General features: G+C 41.0%; 2 protein-coding genes across 7 annotated transcripts in view; both read left to right on the plus strand.

Moving 5' to 3' along the window:
• The window catches only part of r3hdm4 (R3H domain containing 4), a 6,396-nt gene extending 2,328 nt beyond the window's left edge, over positions 1 to 4,068 (plus strand). Inside the window, exons 4-8 of one of the 2 annotated variants that reach the window (XM_048976922.1) lie at positions 425 to 539; positions 734 to 819; positions 925 to 1,010; positions 1,400 to 1,455; positions 1,820 to 4,068. In XM_048976922.1, the coding sequence (XP_048832879.1) occupies positions 425 to 539; positions 734 to 819; positions 925 to 1,010; positions 1,400 to 1,455; positions 1,820 to 1,959 (483 nt within the window). In that variant the 3' untranslated portion in view covers positions 1,960 to 4,068. The remainder of the gene's footprint in view (positions 1 to 424; positions 540 to 733; positions 820 to 924; positions 1,011 to 1,399; positions 1,456 to 1,819) is intronic. The other variant, XM_048976923.1, reaches the window with a different exon arrangement.
• Positions 4,069 to 7,370: 3,302 nt separating this feature from the next.
• Positions 7,371 to 16,266, plus strand: part of arid3a (AT rich interactive domain 3A (BRIGHT-like)) — a 30,267-nt gene continuing 21,371 nt past the window's right edge. The window contains exons 1-3 of one of the 5 annotated variants that reach the window (XM_048976141.1): positions 7,381 to 7,694; positions 15,475 to 15,735; positions 15,828 to 16,264. In XM_048976141.1, coding sequence (XP_048832098.1) covers positions 15,918 to 16,264 — 347 coding nt within the window. In that variant the 5' untranslated portion in view covers positions 7,381 to 7,694; positions 15,475 to 15,735; positions 15,828 to 15,917. Of the gene's footprint in view, positions 7,695 to 11,096; positions 11,372 to 15,474; positions 16,265 to 16,266 lie in introns of those variants that run through there. The other 4 variants (XM_048976144.1, XM_048976145.1, XM_048976142.1 and 1 more) reach the window with 4 other exon arrangements.

Here is a 16,266-nt window from a genome sequence, read left to right on the forward strand (position 1 = left end):
TTTCTTTTTACCGTACACCATGACAGCCTGTTGTGTGTCAGACTTTAAACTACGAAATGGACAGCAGCACTAACACTGCACTGCACGGTACTTTATCTAATTATTGTGGCTGCTGAGTCATCACCTTCTTCACCAACTCTTGAAGCTTCTTCTGACTGAGCCTTATCTCTTCCATGCTGTTACCAAAACATTAGCAGTCAACTTCCCTGTGCAGTTTTTGGGGAGTTGGTCATCCGTCCTTAAGACTGCCATATGATTGGTTGAAATTGTTTCTTTCTGTGATAGGCTGAAGTATCAAGCCGTGATCCTTGTTGACAGTCTATTGAAGTTGCTAATTTTCTTACTGTGTTTTTGTATCATGATAATTCGACATATTGTTTATATCACCCAGCCCTAACCTGATGTTATTTCCCCCTCATCTCAGTCATGGAATGATTTTATGAATCGTTCCGGAGATGAACAGGACAAGCTGCTGGCTCTGCTGGAGGAGAAGGCTGGAAAGAGCTGCTCCGAAAGGCTGCCTAAGGATGAGAGAGAATGTAAGTCCTGCTCTCACTCACTTTCATGTTCATGGTTTGCAAAAGTAGGACCTGCTGTCCTCATTAGCAGACTTGTCAGGCACATGAAGCCAGTTTCCGATGGTTTACTGTGAGTCGGCAGGCAGGCATGCATCACAGAGAATGAGTGACCGTGTCTTCCATGAAGTAATCCCGGGTTATTGGCTAAATCGTAGTGGATCCAGCCTACACTGCTCAGGACTGCTTCCAGCGGATCGACCGGAGGCTTCGCACTGTGCTCAGGAGGCGACACGTCCCCATGGTCAGTGCTGCTCTGTGCTGAGCAGGCGCAGTGTTTCCGGCACTGTGGTCGCTCTGCAGAAATGGTGCTTCCTTCTAAATGATAACGTTTCCTCGGTCTGCAAAGGGGATGCTGGAGGTGCTGGAAGAAGATCTGCTGCGTTTTTTTGTGGCTCATCCTCGCTCTGTTTACACCACAAAACTGGCCAGCAGGTGTGTTTAAATGCCGTTGTCAATGTGTCAGTTTTGTACATAAAGATAAGTACTGTAATGTTGGATAACAGAGATGCAGACTGTCCCTGACTTACAACCATGTGACTTGCAACAACTCTAACATAAGTAAATGTATTCTACAAATTAATTTTGGGCGGCTGTCGCCCCGGCAGCATTACACTCCCTGGTGCCATATGAAGGTTGCTGTGGGAGAGTACTGTCCTGATTTGGCTGAGTGACCACCTCATTTTCACACCTAAACATCTGTGCGATTATCCTATTCTGACGTACAGCCTGTCTGTCAGAATGTCAGCGATAGCTTGTAAATGGAAATCATTTCCTTTTGTTTATAACAGTACTATTTTGGTTGTACTTTTTTTTTTGACTAGCTATGAGAGACTGCTGCTTCACGCTGTCTGCCAGTACATGGACCTCGTGTCCGCAAGTAAGTTCTGTAACCTGACTGTGCCGTATGGCATCTCAGAATTTTTCCTGCTGAAAGAGTTGACTGATTTTCAGGCAAGGCACGTGGCTTAATTTGGTATCACGTCATTGTTTTAAGTAATAGATCAACCATAGGTTTTCTAGGGTGACCTTTAGATCAGGCTAGATCTTTCCAATGCCGCAGGAGAGGCACACACACACACACTGACGTGTATCAAATTGACTCCGACCCGATTGCAGAAAGCCTTGGTCTTGCTAACATCATAGCTATCAGTGGTCACACCATCACAGAAGTGTGTAGTGCTCTAATGCCTGATTTTTGTGAGCTGGAAAAGCTTTCTAACACTCTGTAATTGTATGTAAAGTCCCCTGTTTCCCCCTGTATTTCTCGCATAATTTAGGTATCAACCACAACGGTGATCGTCAAACGAAGGTTGTGAACAAACAGCAGGAGTTTTCACCCCCGAAACTTTTGCTGTCTGCCTACCTGGAGCAGATGAGCTGAGAGCGGAGCGCGGCCTGACAGTCACCACCAACTTCACAGATTGTTAAAGCAGTAATCGCTTGTCACTTGTGTTTGGAGCAAAGAGATGGTACTCGTACTTCTTCCCTGGGATCTCGGCTTCTTGGTCTGACCAGGATGAGCTCTCAGCCATGGATGGGGGAAACGAGGCTAGTCACCTTTTACACAGTCCGTTCAATTATTCATTCTGTGGGACATTAATTTAACATGTTTCAATTGAATTTGCCACCAGGTGAGAGTCATACATAACTTGCACAAATGTGATTGTCCAAAGCAGACTTAATGTATGTTTTTTTGTGAAGGGTAATTTACATAATTACAAGTCAGAAAACCTCCAGGTTCTTGGGTCTTGTTATTCAGTGGGTGGGAGGTGTTCTGAGTTTTCCTTTGTCATCTGGTCAGTGTATCTTTACACAATTACTGTTCCTGTCTGCAAGGAATATGCAGATAAGTTTGGAAAACATAATGCCAGTGATTTCCAAAATCTGATTTAAAGTGCTTCTTTTAATAAGGTTAAATCTAATTTAACTGTAGATGGTAATACCAAGTATGATTGTGGTTTGTAAAGCAGTTTAGTCTTGAATTGTCATTGTTTTTATGCTGCATATTGGTAATTTTGAAGGTAAAGTATCACATAACCTAAAATCATCCCTTTTTGACTAGAATTGTGGTGAAATTGACAAACAGCTGTAACTTCTCAGGCAGACATTCTAAAAATCTTGTGATGTTAACATGGTGCTGTTTTTACACTCGCATCTTACTCTGATGTCTGGAAAATAATTTGTGTTGCAGTGAAAGCATCCGTGAACAGACTGTGCGTCTATCTGCCAGTTATAGGTTTAATAGAAGTGAATGTAAAACTTGTACAGTTGTTTACCCAGACAGCCTATCTGGTGCTTGGTTATTTTTCTGTGTGGTCAGCTTGTTTTGTTTTGTTTTAATCACAGCTGACACTGACAGCTCAGTGTGTTACATGATTGGGTTTCTAATGCAGTCTTTGGTATCCAATACAGGAACTAAGCACTTGTCCCAGAGAGTTGTTAATGAAATTGGGATCCAGGTACTGCATTGGCAGTTTTACATACATGTGAATGTATTGCTTACATTCTACCTGTAATGAAATAGCTGCACGTTTGTGGTTTATAAATATCACACATACACACACACACTGTCCTTCCAGAAGCAGTTGGACACGCAGTTATCATACATAAAATGTTTAGATCACCTTGTGGCCTTAACGACTGCTTCACTGTAGTTCAGAGGCGTGTGGTATGAGCTGACTGTAAACCTCAAATCATTGTGGTCTCCAATACCTTTAGATCTTTGGTAAGATTGCTCTCCTGCCCGTGCTCCTATAAGTCTCAGCAATGCTGTGATTCCCAAGGCACTGCACTTGCCTCATTCTACTGCGCTTATTCTCTGCGAACAAAAATTGTTGACAGTTGCCCCATTTGTCTTCCTTGGAGGCGTATCCCATGACTTCTGATTGGATGTTATTAAACGTGGTCTTTAATGGAACTGATTTGAAAGCATTGATTGTTTAGTATACAGAAAGATCTGTGACCTGTCAGCGCCCTGTGGTCTAAATAACCAAAGTTTAAGGTATGTCACCTTCACCTTCATACTGTTGGGTTTAAAAATACAAAATGTACTTCATGGTTTCCTGAGCTTTTAGTTTTAAGTTGGTTTTTGGGTGAAGTTCCCTTTTTCAGCCATACTTGTGTCTTTTAATAGTGGTACTGGCAGGCGATTCTTCAGCCAGGTATGAGCTTTAAACATGAAACTATATTCTAATTTGCACTTGTTTGCCAAACATTTTTGCATCATCAATCCACATAGTATTGGCACCATTGGTTCATCATATAAAGGATCTCTTGTGTATGAAATAAGCTTTGGATTTTAATTTATTGCGGAGTGTTCATTTACGTAACTGAAGTGATCCTAAAATGATTTCACGTCAGTGATAAATGAGAACATTGTAGTTCATGTATTGTCAGATGTTCGATGTTTTTTTTTTTCTTCCTTTTGTAGACCAATGTATCTGTCCTGAGTAATTTTATCATTAAATAAAATATTTCAGAAGTCAGAAAATTTGTCAGTGGTTATAACGCTAAATAAGCTATTGACAAATGCAAATAACACCAGTGGCCCCCACTAAACCCTTGTCATGGTTTGTGTTTGTAAGTGCGACGATCCCTTTCAGGCAAGATTACAAAGGATTTCTGTCGAAGCAACGCAATCAGGTTTTATTGATGGTAGAAAGGATACAATGTGCAGTGACATTCCCTGGATTAAAAAGGTTAATTTCATCGTGATTGGCTTATGTCAACATTTTAATGTTTCTTTATGAGCAGGAACACTGTGCTGTGTGATTATTGCAGCTGCTGTAAGTATTCAAGGCACCTGAGGGGGATGGTGGGAGTATTGGGAGAAATCGGAGAGCAGATGTGTAACGGCACACTCGAGAAATGATTCATTCATTCAAACCATTTCTTAACTTGGCTCCTCTCTCTCACCAGAGAACTCATTGAGATAGTCAGTCATATTTGAAAAAGACATTAAATATGAGAAACACTGTCAGAATATCACCATAAGCTGATATGGAGCCTGAAACGACCCATGAGTGACTTCTATTTTAAGAATGACTTATTTCAGCAGTAAGACGGTTTCTTGAAATGAGGGTAGCCAAGCAGGTGTACGTGCCCACACCAGCACGGTCCTGCAACACGCTACCACTGAACATAAACTCCACTAGGAAAACATCAAATTAAACTTGTCTCAAATACCTGACAATAGCAGATAATATGAATCTTTTCATGTTTTTTCGTACTAATCTTAAACCTGGAGACAGTATAGTGCTACAATTCTACACAAATAATTTTAAAAATTCTACTGTTGATATATGCATATGCTTGTACGCTGAATGTTCACATTCGTCGAGCCTCTCCTGTGCTCTGGACGCTAAAATGAACATCTAAGGGTGTAACTGCAAAGTAAGATACAAACATAGAGAATGATAGGGACACTTTTTACCAGAGTATAGAGATTCCAGAGTACAGAGAGTCCCCGCCACAACCCAGGTCAGGGTGCCTCTCCCTAAAGGGCCCTTTAGCAACTTGTATTCAGTCGCAAGATTCCAACTATACGTTTGAGAAGAGCACCCAGAAGCGGTTAGAGGATGGACGGATGAGATGGCTGGCTGGTACTTGCTGACGACAAATCGTTAAATCAGCTTTCCATGGTAACCTGTGCATAGCTAACCATAATGAGTGCTCACTCACCGCATAGCCCCTGTGCCCACTGCACTGTCAGACCCCTCATCACCGCAAAGCCCCTGTGCCCACTGCACTGTCAGACCCCTCATCACCGCAAAGCCCCTGTGCCCACTGCACTGTCAGACCCCTCATCACCGCAAAGCCCCTGTGCCCACTGCACTGTTGCCATGGCAGTTACCTTTGGAATACGGGTAGGTAAGTGCAATATAAATTAACCTGAATACGAATATGACACCTTCCCCCCAGTTAAAGCTCAGGTCAGTTGCAACAATCACAACATTTCCCACAATTCCGGATTAGTGATGTCTTCTAAGTGTGCCCACTCAGGTACAGCAATGTCACATGTGCAGACATTTCAAACCAAAATAACCGGAACCTTTCTAGACACGCACATCCACCGTGGACTCCCTGTGTCATTCTTTTCATTTAAGTCAAATAATTTTCTCTGGAACTTTTGTCTGTGGAAGTCATGAAAAACATTTGGTACACAGGTCCCACTAACTAAACAAACGCACAATATAAAGAAGAATGTGTATAAATATCAGTCCAGGTTAATGTGGACATCGGATGAACAATTTGAAAATGCAATACCTGATAAATAAGCGGCTAATACGATAACCAAGGGTAATTCAGAATCCGGGACCTAATACCCGATGTTCCAGCTAGATGGCGCTGTACTATTAAGAAGCGTTTGTTTTACTTTGAATCAATCTTCAGAGTTTCAATCGGAACATTTATTGTATATATTTCTGTTTTTACCGTTTTACTTAGAATATGAATATATATTTTTCAGCCCAGGTGGTACTATATGATATACTGAAGTGATATTTCTTCTTAACCCGTAATTATTTCTCAAATACTTAAAATGTTTTTAAATACTATTGGTCATCGACAGTTTATTGTATATAAAACGTCTTCGTCACTGACGTATTGTGTAATGCACATATGCTATAGGTGGCCTAGTTACTATAGTAAATAACTGACGTGGCAAAAAAATAAACACAAAGACTGCACGCTGTCTGATTCAGTTTATATCTAGACAAGTTAAATAGTTTTACTATAATATCATGTGAATTAACGGCGATGATCAATATATTATTTAGGAATAACGGTAGCCTATAAAAGGCAGATTATGGCAGTAGTGGGCTTTGCTTTAGGTGTTTATTACAGTATAGGTGTGTATAGGGCAAATTCTTTAAGCCGTTGAGTACTTAAATTATTAATTGCTCTAAATATATTTTTACATTTAACAGAACTCTAATGTGATATATTAGTAGTAGTTAGTAGTTATATTTCTACCCACTTCATGAATGTTTTATCAAGTTTCTTTTAAAACATTCTACTTCATTTTTCTACTTAACGTTCGTTAATTTACCATTGCCAGGTTATGGATATAAACCTATAGTTCGGTTTTTCATAAGCATATATGTCCATGTTCCCGTGACAGATTTTTTGAATATAGGTTTATATGGCGTGATCGGTATATTCCATAGTAATCAAATTGTATGTAAAAAAAATTTATATCTTGGATATAAAGAATAAACACGCATGAAAGACTGGTAGGCCTGAATAATGAATGCCCATAGCACATTGTGTGGTAATGCGTGTGGACAGAAATAATTGATTTAGCAGTTTTTAAATTTAAAATTTACACACTGACTATTCATTTCGACAACTTTGTAAATTAGACACTCTCGAAATAACCAGAGAAATTTGATAGGCAAAACGCAGCGGCGTGCGCACGTAAGCTCTTCAATCATTCATTCATCAGTTACTCTGTGTACTTTACACTGCTGCACATAACGCTGGCGACACTCACCCACTGTCAGGTTAAAAGGGCTCATATCTCAGGGAACGTCGCCAAATGCTCAACATGGGCTACGTACCGGATACGTACGCTTTACAAACAAGGGAGGATCTGTCAAGTAGCGTGCATGTGAAATTGTGAACTATGGCTAGGGTCGACTCCGACGCAGCTACAGCAACCATTATGTTTATATTATCAGAGTAGACTTTAAGATTTTTTTTAACAAAACATCGTTTAATGAAAGCCGCCGACACCTTTAAATAATATATTGACCGCTTGCCTGTATTGAAAGACTGTGTTGTTTGCTGATAATCCCTTTTATTGGGGTAGGTTGGCCCCTCTGATTCAGAGGTTAGGAATTTGCATCTGATCGCTGTTTGTCAACCAATGGTTTGACTCGAGGATCGTGAGCACGCCTTAGATTAGGCAAGGATACAATGTTACGTCTAAATAGAGCCATACTTTGAAATCGAATTTGATGATTGCAATCGAATATAAATAATACGATCGGGACAGAACTATACTTCGTTGATTTACGTTAAATATTCATTTAATAATCATATTACATTGACGCACAAATCAGGAATGTTTCTTCCGGTTCCCAAGAGTACAAAAACAAAACGGAAGCTGATGTGGTGAGTTTTTCCCCCTTCTCTCTCTCTCTTTTGCCTCTTACATTCGGCATGTTTAAAATACGAGACAGAGTTAATGCTCTTTTCGGTCCTTGCCTTTCTGTGCTTGTTTTGTCCTTTTTTAAAATGTTAAAAATGTTGACATTTTCCAGTTAAAATTCGTAAATGTACACGTTGAAAGTGGCCGAAATGGAATTTTGTAGCACTGATTCACGTTTAGCTTCCACCAGCGCTTCATTCTGTATATTTTCAAGTGTTTTCTAAGTTCATTTCTCAATACACATCGTTTGGATGTTTGTCTTTCGACGTTTATTATTGCATTTCACTTTAAAATTGATCTCTGTTATTTTCACTCGTCTGTTTTGGTATAACTTAAAATAATCACCAAAATCATTCACGAATGGATTTCGTCTGCTTTCATATTGTGAACTTCTGTAGGTTTTGTAAGATTTCGTTTTATTTTCGTTTTACAATTTAAATGAAGTGCTAGATCTGATGTATACTTAAGGTACACACGTTACAGGGCGCAGATTGCTCAGGAATTGTGTCCCAGTTTCACATTTATGCATCATTTACAGTTAATCGTAGTATGAAAGTATGAAACAAGATATAGACATTTTAAACGGTATTTAAAATGTGTCCGATTGACTGTACTACGAATAGGCTGGATAAATGTCATCAAAATATAACTTGCCAAAAATGCATCCCGCCTAATTTTAACCTGGTGAATACCTATATGACACCGTACTATGGGAAGTATTCGTTATATTTAAAAGCATATTAGCTTGTTAGAAAGTCAACCACGTAACTTGCATTTAGCTTTTCCATTACATCCGGTGACACGAAGCATCGACGGTTAGTTCGTGCTGCTGCTTCTTGTTCTTTAGTTGGTTTTTCCAATTTTTACTCGAGAAAACCAAATATTTCATTGTCTTGTCCATTTTGGGACTTTTTTGTCACTTTGTTAATGAACTACCATTGTAGAATGGATAAACCTACACCATGATTTAGTTAAAAATGTCTTAAAAGCAAGTTTTAGTTTACGTGCGACACCTCTGTACTCCAATAAACTAAAATGTACTTAGTTGATATGATTCAATAATAGAAAAAAAACTATACAAATGCGCATGAGGTATTTTATATTACAGATAAGGAAACGTGCCTTTTATGAGATGTTCTGAGCGATCAGGAAACCTTTCAATGGGGTGGGGGGAGGGGAATGTTCAGAAAACAGTGCAGCGCTCTGCTGTGGCAGTCTGCACATGTTCAATAGGAGACATCACCTGTCAATGAGCACCGTCTTTGCTCCTATTGATTTTTCCATCTGCGACCAGTGTGTGGAGGCCCAGCATACAACCACTGACACCTCCACGTACATTCCGAAGGGAAAATGTATGTAAGATCACGTTCGATCGTCAAGTGTGACGTTATAACAGTCGAGCCAATTTTTACTCCGTGGCAATGATAGTGGAATGTCAGAAAATGTTGGGATCTCTCCTTGAGCAAATGATTTAAGAATTCAACTAAGATACTACACATGAGAAACAAGTATGCTTGGCTGAAATTGGTCATTCTGAGGATGGTATAGGAGTGCTGGTAGGTGTAAGTCACTCGACATAATGTCATACATAATACCGAAAGGGTTGGACTGTTGCAGGTGTAGTCATTTGAGTAGTGGATGTCTCAGGCAAAGAAGGAGGCTTTTTTTTAGCTTTAAATGACTGCTTAATAAATGAAAAGAATGTGTCACCTATACCACTAGCACCTTATATGGTGAAACTTCACCTTTATTTCTTGTGTTTAGTGTGTTTCTGTGGCTTGTGGGGGTGAAAAATTAAAAAGTGAGAAAATGTAGGAGAAATCTCGCCTGGATCACCAGTAGCTTATCTGAGGCACCATATGGCAGAAACTTGGGGCGGCCTGCATGGGATGCCCCCCCAGTACAGATAGATGCACATGCCACAGGCAGTTTCGAAGCTTTGCTTAGTCCGACTGCATGTCCTTGGGCTGTGGAGAACATGTGGTCTCCACCCCTGGCAGAGGTGGGATTTGAACCCCCATCCTCACATTATTGGGGAAAATAAAATCTTGTCAGTGTTTATTGCACAAGACGGAGGTCACACTTATTTTGTGTTTTTTTTGGTCGTCTTGTCTATGTTCACTCTCTGCAGGGGCACATGCAAGTAAGCATTTCATTGTACATTGTACATTGTACATGGTGTCGTACTTGTACATACGACAATAAGAGAACTGAATTGAACAAAATACAAATTCAACGATAATACAAGAAACGTTACTCGTATGCAATGTTTCTGTTTGTGTTTCCTGTTGTAATCATAAGAATGGTATTGTAATATTTATTTTAGTCTTCAAAACTATTTTTTCAGTTTTACATTTTCTGTGTGGGTGTCTAGGTGTATTTTAGGTCTAAAAATGTTCAATTAGATGTATTTTTATATTCAATGTAGGTATATTACACATTAAAATTAAAGATTAAAATATATTCTTAAATCTACTTGCACGTTTTTAACATAACACTAAATTATAAGGATTATTAAGTCTTATCGTCTTTATACAAACATGTTATTCAAGGAAAAAAACGATTATTTTTTTTTAACATGTACTTTTACGATGGCTACTAAATTTGCATTCACTTTAGAATTTCGTCCGTTTTATATTAACGTAACCCACAACCACCTTTACAAATTTCAGTTGGCCAACACAAAAGATTACAGCAAGTCCAGTCAAACTTGTTTATCAAGTTCATGAAATATCTTGTATTAGAATTTACCTAAGGGCTTGGAGAGTCTGCCTTAGTAAGAAGAGCATTGTAGGAATCTCTTCATACGCGGGTCACTGAAGACGTGGTGTTCCCAGCTTTTCAAAACGGTAATTCAAGCGTTCAGCCCTATTATTAAAGATGGAATGCATGGAATTACCCAAAGAAAAAACTTTTTATTTGGAAAAAAATAAAAATAAACAAATAAATAAATATATAATATAATAGTAGGTTTATTTCTTCATTTTGTTGTTCATAAAAGAAAATATCCACATGCAAGTCCTATGAAGTACAGGGACTACAACCTTAAATTTTGTATATTTAATCTGAGCTCCTAAAGAGTGTTGTTATCCAACCGCGTAATCTCGAACCACAGCCAGAGAAGGAGCGATGACAGAAAAACATGCAACAGCCACTGCAACACCTTGTTCTGGAATAGATGCTGTATTATTATAGTCTGCAGTTGTTTGCGCTTTGTAAGTTTCGTCAATTATGAAATATTTTAGTTGATTGACAGGGGTGGGGATTCATAAAACAACACGTCCGTAGTATGGTGAGTCTGCTCTTCAGATCTATATTTTGAGGAAAATGAGTTTTTGTCTATAACGGACTTGTGTGGAGTGGAAACGTAGGTACGTGGTGCGGTTCCCCCTCTTTAAGACCCAGTGTCTTTGCATAATGAAGCTTGTATAATGAGTAACGCGTCTTGTTAGAGGAGGGCGTCAGATGCCTCGGTTTTCAGAAAGTGGCCGGCAGTGCGCTGCTTAGGAATGTTTTCTGATGATCGACATTTAGTGTTTCGATGGCTCTCTCTGGGGGTGGGGGCGGGAGAACACACCCAAAGACAGTGAAAACTAGTCTGAACTTCCAGAATGTTTCAACAGACACGTCGAAATTAAAGGTAATGTCTGTTGCAAAAACCGAAGGCATTCCACGGAAGGTATATGTCTAATGTTAGCTGAATGGCTGCATTCACGATTATAGTGGAGTCTGCATCTTGATAGAGGAGTTTCATAATGTGACTGTTCCCCTTTTTTTTGCATTGCATTACATGAAAAGTGTTGCAATTTTGATTTTAAACGGCCCGAAGGAGGAGGGAAGAACACGTCTATTCAGTGGCATTTCACAAGGACCCTCTGTACTCCGTCAACCCAATATCAGTTTTTTGTCTGCAACAATGAACTGTTTTGCCTAAATAGTTACGTAAACAAAATTCAGCTTTTTATGCTTCAAAAATGACGCTTTTGTTCATATGAAATCCCTCGGTAATGATATTTTACCGAGGTATTCGGATCATTGCATTTGTGGTCATGGAGGCGCATTCTCTCCCAAACGACCCCGGCTGCGTTTACTTTAGTTTAAAAATTGATATTATCAGTTTTATGTTGGATCAGGCTGGTTTTTCCTGTCTAAAATTTTAAAGTACGTGCAATATACACGGGGCATATTTATACATAGGGATATGAAGCAATTTTACCCAGTATGATTTTGGCAATAAAACGTACCATCTATTTCATATTGTTCCTTAGGTGAAGATTGGTTTTGCAAATTTGTTTCCTTTATGTGTAACAATAATATTTGTCTTTTTTGCAAGTAGGAGTTTTATAATCTTTATCCCAAATGATACTGATTTCCATAGTGTGCAGCATTTGGTGGTTAGATTGTAGTGCGGACAGCAGTGTAGACCTAGCTGACAAGCCCAAAAACACTTCTATATGCAATTGTACATATATTAACAGAGTATGTTTGCACTATTGTCATCTTAGAAAGGAAAAAAGAATATGGTGTGTGAGTAAGAGCCTTTTTGATGTCTGGTGTTTCCTGAGGTTATGGGAAAGTCAAGTGGTTTGGCAGACTGTCAGCTGTGTCTCTGCCAAAACCTGCGCGCCAAACTGTGCCTCTGGCATGCAGACTCTGCAGTGACTCTGCCAAGAAAAAAAAAGGAAGGAAAAGGAGGTGATTTCACTTTTTGGGACCCAGCCATGGTGAAATCCTGGCCAGCTTCTGGAGGTTACATCATACTCGTGCCAAACATACCAGGCTGCTGCAAGTTTAAAGGCACCACTGTGCGTGCGTGTGTGTGTGTGTGTGCATGCTTGCGTGTGCGTGTGTCGTTTGAGACCTGTTCTGTTTATATGTCTCTCTTTATTGCCCTTGGCGAGACGTGGCCTGACTGAGAGACCCAGCTACATTCCACGATAAACTTGCCGAGTAACCCTAATGTGTCCGTCAGTCCCGCCCGCTGTTTTGTAAAACATATTAGTGTTCATACATGTGTAATATATGTATGCATACTGTCTCCATATGGTTACTCGTCGTTTTTAGCTGTGGCTGTAAAAATATTCCTCCACCAAGTCAGATCTTGCTGTCTCTTTGGACTCTTTTTATTTTTCACTCGATTTTCAAAGCTTGCAGCCCAAAAAGGGGGCATTTTTTTTTCTCTAGAAACTTGTTGTCTACACATGCCGTCTTTAATTGACTTTTACAAACCAGAGCAGATTCTGGGTCTCAGAGGGTTGAAGTCCTGCATGAGCGGGACGATCTGAGAAAATGGATAACAGCAAGAGTCAGGAGATGGAAGTAAGTGTTGATAAATCAATAGAACAATATAGTCAGAACTCAGTTTTAAAACATAGAAGATGTCTAGAACTCTTCTGAGGTGTCACCTAGATTATTGTTCTGTGTAAGGGGTTTGCAGAAAAATCTTCGAGCAGTTTGGAGAATTTGACTGATGGCTGTGAAGAGGTCAGCGGTTCTCACCTCAAGTTCAGACATGAGTGGATTTGGATTATGGTGCATCTGTCTCTTTGCATGGTAGCATTTCCTTCAGAACCCAGAATTGTTCCGAGAGATCTGTAGGGGATCTTAAGGAGAAATGCTCACTACCTCACTTGTACCACTACTTCTACCTTCTAAGAGTTGTTGTAGTCAAACACTGATTTGTACTCAGTATTAAGGGGTTAGTAAAATATTTATGCAAGGCGTTTGAGAGGCTCATTAGTCCTTGGGTAGGTCATATGCATTACGATGGAAAGCTGTCTTCTACTGATATTTTGAGGAACATGCAGCGTTTGCTTCTGCACATGAAAACACGGCTTCTGGATTTGCAGATCTCCACCGCTGTTTGCTTACCGCTAGTGTTATGATGGAGAACAATGAGTGACTAGTGGTGTTGCTGCGAGGTTCCTGCGTACTGGGGTGATGCATTCCTTGCTGATTAAGGATCTCCCTTGGCAGCCTGTTATCTTGGCTTTATGATAGGGATTGCAGAAACAGCCAACAGAAACCACCAACAGCCAAATGAGTAGCTTATAAAAATAGCATGTGTTGTATGGAAATTCAGAACTGTTACTTCATTAAACAGAAGAACCTGCAACCAGGGTGGAAAACACTGATCCGAGTTTACAGAACCAGCAGCGGCACCAGAGACTAGGGGAATTATGATCCAATAACAAGGAAGTGATTTACAATCCCAGTAGTGGAATGAGAAGTGTATATGTTATGCCATTTAAGTTCCCATCTCCAAAAAGATGTAAGAGTTCATTGTTGTATTGTCACCCAGATTAACTTCTGAAATGTTTGTTTTTTTAATTTATTTTATGTTGTAATTTCTTCACTTTAGTTCACAGTAGCTCCATCTACTTTGACCATCAGGCTGCCTAGACAGGGCATCTAAACGCACAACAATATGTGTGTGATTTTCCAAAATGGTTGCGTACATCCTGACTTGGCTTGTGGAGCCAGAGACTATGCAAGACGGGACAAGAAAGCTGGGGCCCCACTCTGAGTACGCAGGGAGCCGCGTGTCTCTGCTTATCTCTGTGGAATTAGACCCTCCATGGTTTCCTTATCGCCATGACCTGTTTGTTAAGACCTTGAAATGTGTGCTGTGCTGCCCTCCCCCCCCGATGGCAATGAAGCATTAACCATTAGCTCTCATCTCCCATCATCCTTCTCGTTTGTTGCTGCTCTCGCTGTTTCCTCATTGTTCGTTTTCTCCTTCCATCCATCCTTTCAACCTTGAGAAAAACTAGTAATTTCAATTCCAAACTCTGTTCATCTGTTGAATGAAGAGACGCTTGGAATGCTTGCAGGTTTCTTTTATACGGCTGTTTCTCTAATTTCACGATCAGTGTAATTTAGATTTTTTGTTTTTTTGTATGTTCTTATAATTGGCCGTGGATCTTTAGTTTTAACCTAAACTGCCAAAGTCTTGATTACTTGAACCTTGAAAAAAACCTAAGCGCTGGTATTTGCCACATTCTGCAAGGAAGAGGATCCAGCTTTTTACATGCAGAGACGGAGAGAGAGCTTCACACTCTGCAGAGTTTACCTCATTTTCTTATGCCATCTAGATCTTTCCCCATCCAGTGTTAGTCACACTCCATGAACCAGCTCTGTGCTTTTTATTATCTGCTCAATATTCAGTGAAGTTCAGATCATCTCAACCTGCTACTGTGTTACTAAAACAATAGTCGTTCATTTGTATTTTAAATACTAACGATTTATCATACCTTTAACCACTGGCGTCCTTAGGTCCGCCCACTTGGGGTATTTTAAGCGCAGCTCTGAGTATTTTAGGCCTGATGCCGGTCTTCCTTCAGAAATGACCCCTGGCTTTGAACACACCAACGACACAGGCATGTTCAGCAGTATCAGCGTAGCCCAACACGTCTTATGAGTTACACAGAAAGGCAAGACCAAACCGCACTCTGGAGTGAGCAAAGTGAGCCAAGCATTATCTGTGCGGAACCTCCCAGTCCTCGTTATTCCACAGTCTTTTGTCACACCGCGAGATGGCTGTGCTGTGTCAAGCCAGAGAAAATGCTGTCTACACTAATGTCATGACAGTGGCGAGGTCACCAGTGGGCACAATGGCCGGCTTGCTGTGGCAAATTAATTTTCTGTTGAAATATGAACATGGTGGTCTTTTAAGAATAATTTCTTTAAAACCCCATTTGCCCGATTCATTTCCTGACCTGCTCCCCCTGCCTTTGTCTCCAGCAGGCCCTGAGGGGTCCAAAGCTCACTGGGTGCATGGTGACCTCATCGCTCTAGACGGCATCTTGCTGGGCTTTGCTTTCGGACCGAGCTGAACGCCTGACAACCTGTGGCTTTCCTGAAAACTCCATCTTTCTTCGTCACTCTGGGTTCTTTGACTGCAGCTACTCAGGACTGGGATAGATTCCCGAAGTTCAAAACTGGGACTTTTTTTAGCCACTTATCCCTCTCAAGTAATTAGTGTCCCAGTTCTTCACATTCCAGGTTGGGACTTTTTATTTCTCAGGTGGAAATAATACTGTGAGGATCAAATTTTTCTCCCCCTGGAGAATTTCAGCCTATTTTCCCCGTTGTAGCTCACAGGCGGGAGCCCTCCTTTGTGTGTACCTGTGCCCCTTAGCTCTGACGGAGGCAGCCGGGGCTGTGCTGGGCAGCATTCTCCGGAGATGAAGCTGCAGGCTGTGATGGAGAACCTGCACAGGCAGCAGAGGGCCAAGCTGCTCCTGGAGCAGCAGCAGGCTGGCCAGTTGCAGGCGCGGCGCCCCCCCCCTCAGGCCCGCTCGCTGGATGGAGTTGGCGCAGGGAGCCCCGCCCCCGAGTCGGAGCCGGCCGAGACGGTAGCGCTGGCGGCCATGAGGGCAGCGGCCGCCGGCTTGCAGAGGGCGCCGGACAGCCCCGTTTCGGGGCACAGCAGTGCAGGAGATGACGAGGAAGACGAGGAGGAAGAGGAGGAGGAGGAGGGGAGAGAGGGCCATTACAAGGACATGATGGGCTCTGATGAAGAGGAGCACATGT

The sequence above is a fragment of the Brienomyrus brachyistius genome, chromosome 15 (assembly GCF_023856365.1).
Source record: "Brienomyrus brachyistius isolate T26 chromosome 15, BBRACH_0.4, whole genome shotgun sequence".
Lineage (NCBI taxonomy): Eukaryota > Metazoa > Chordata > Actinopteri > Osteoglossiformes > Mormyridae > Brienomyrus > Brienomyrus brachyistius.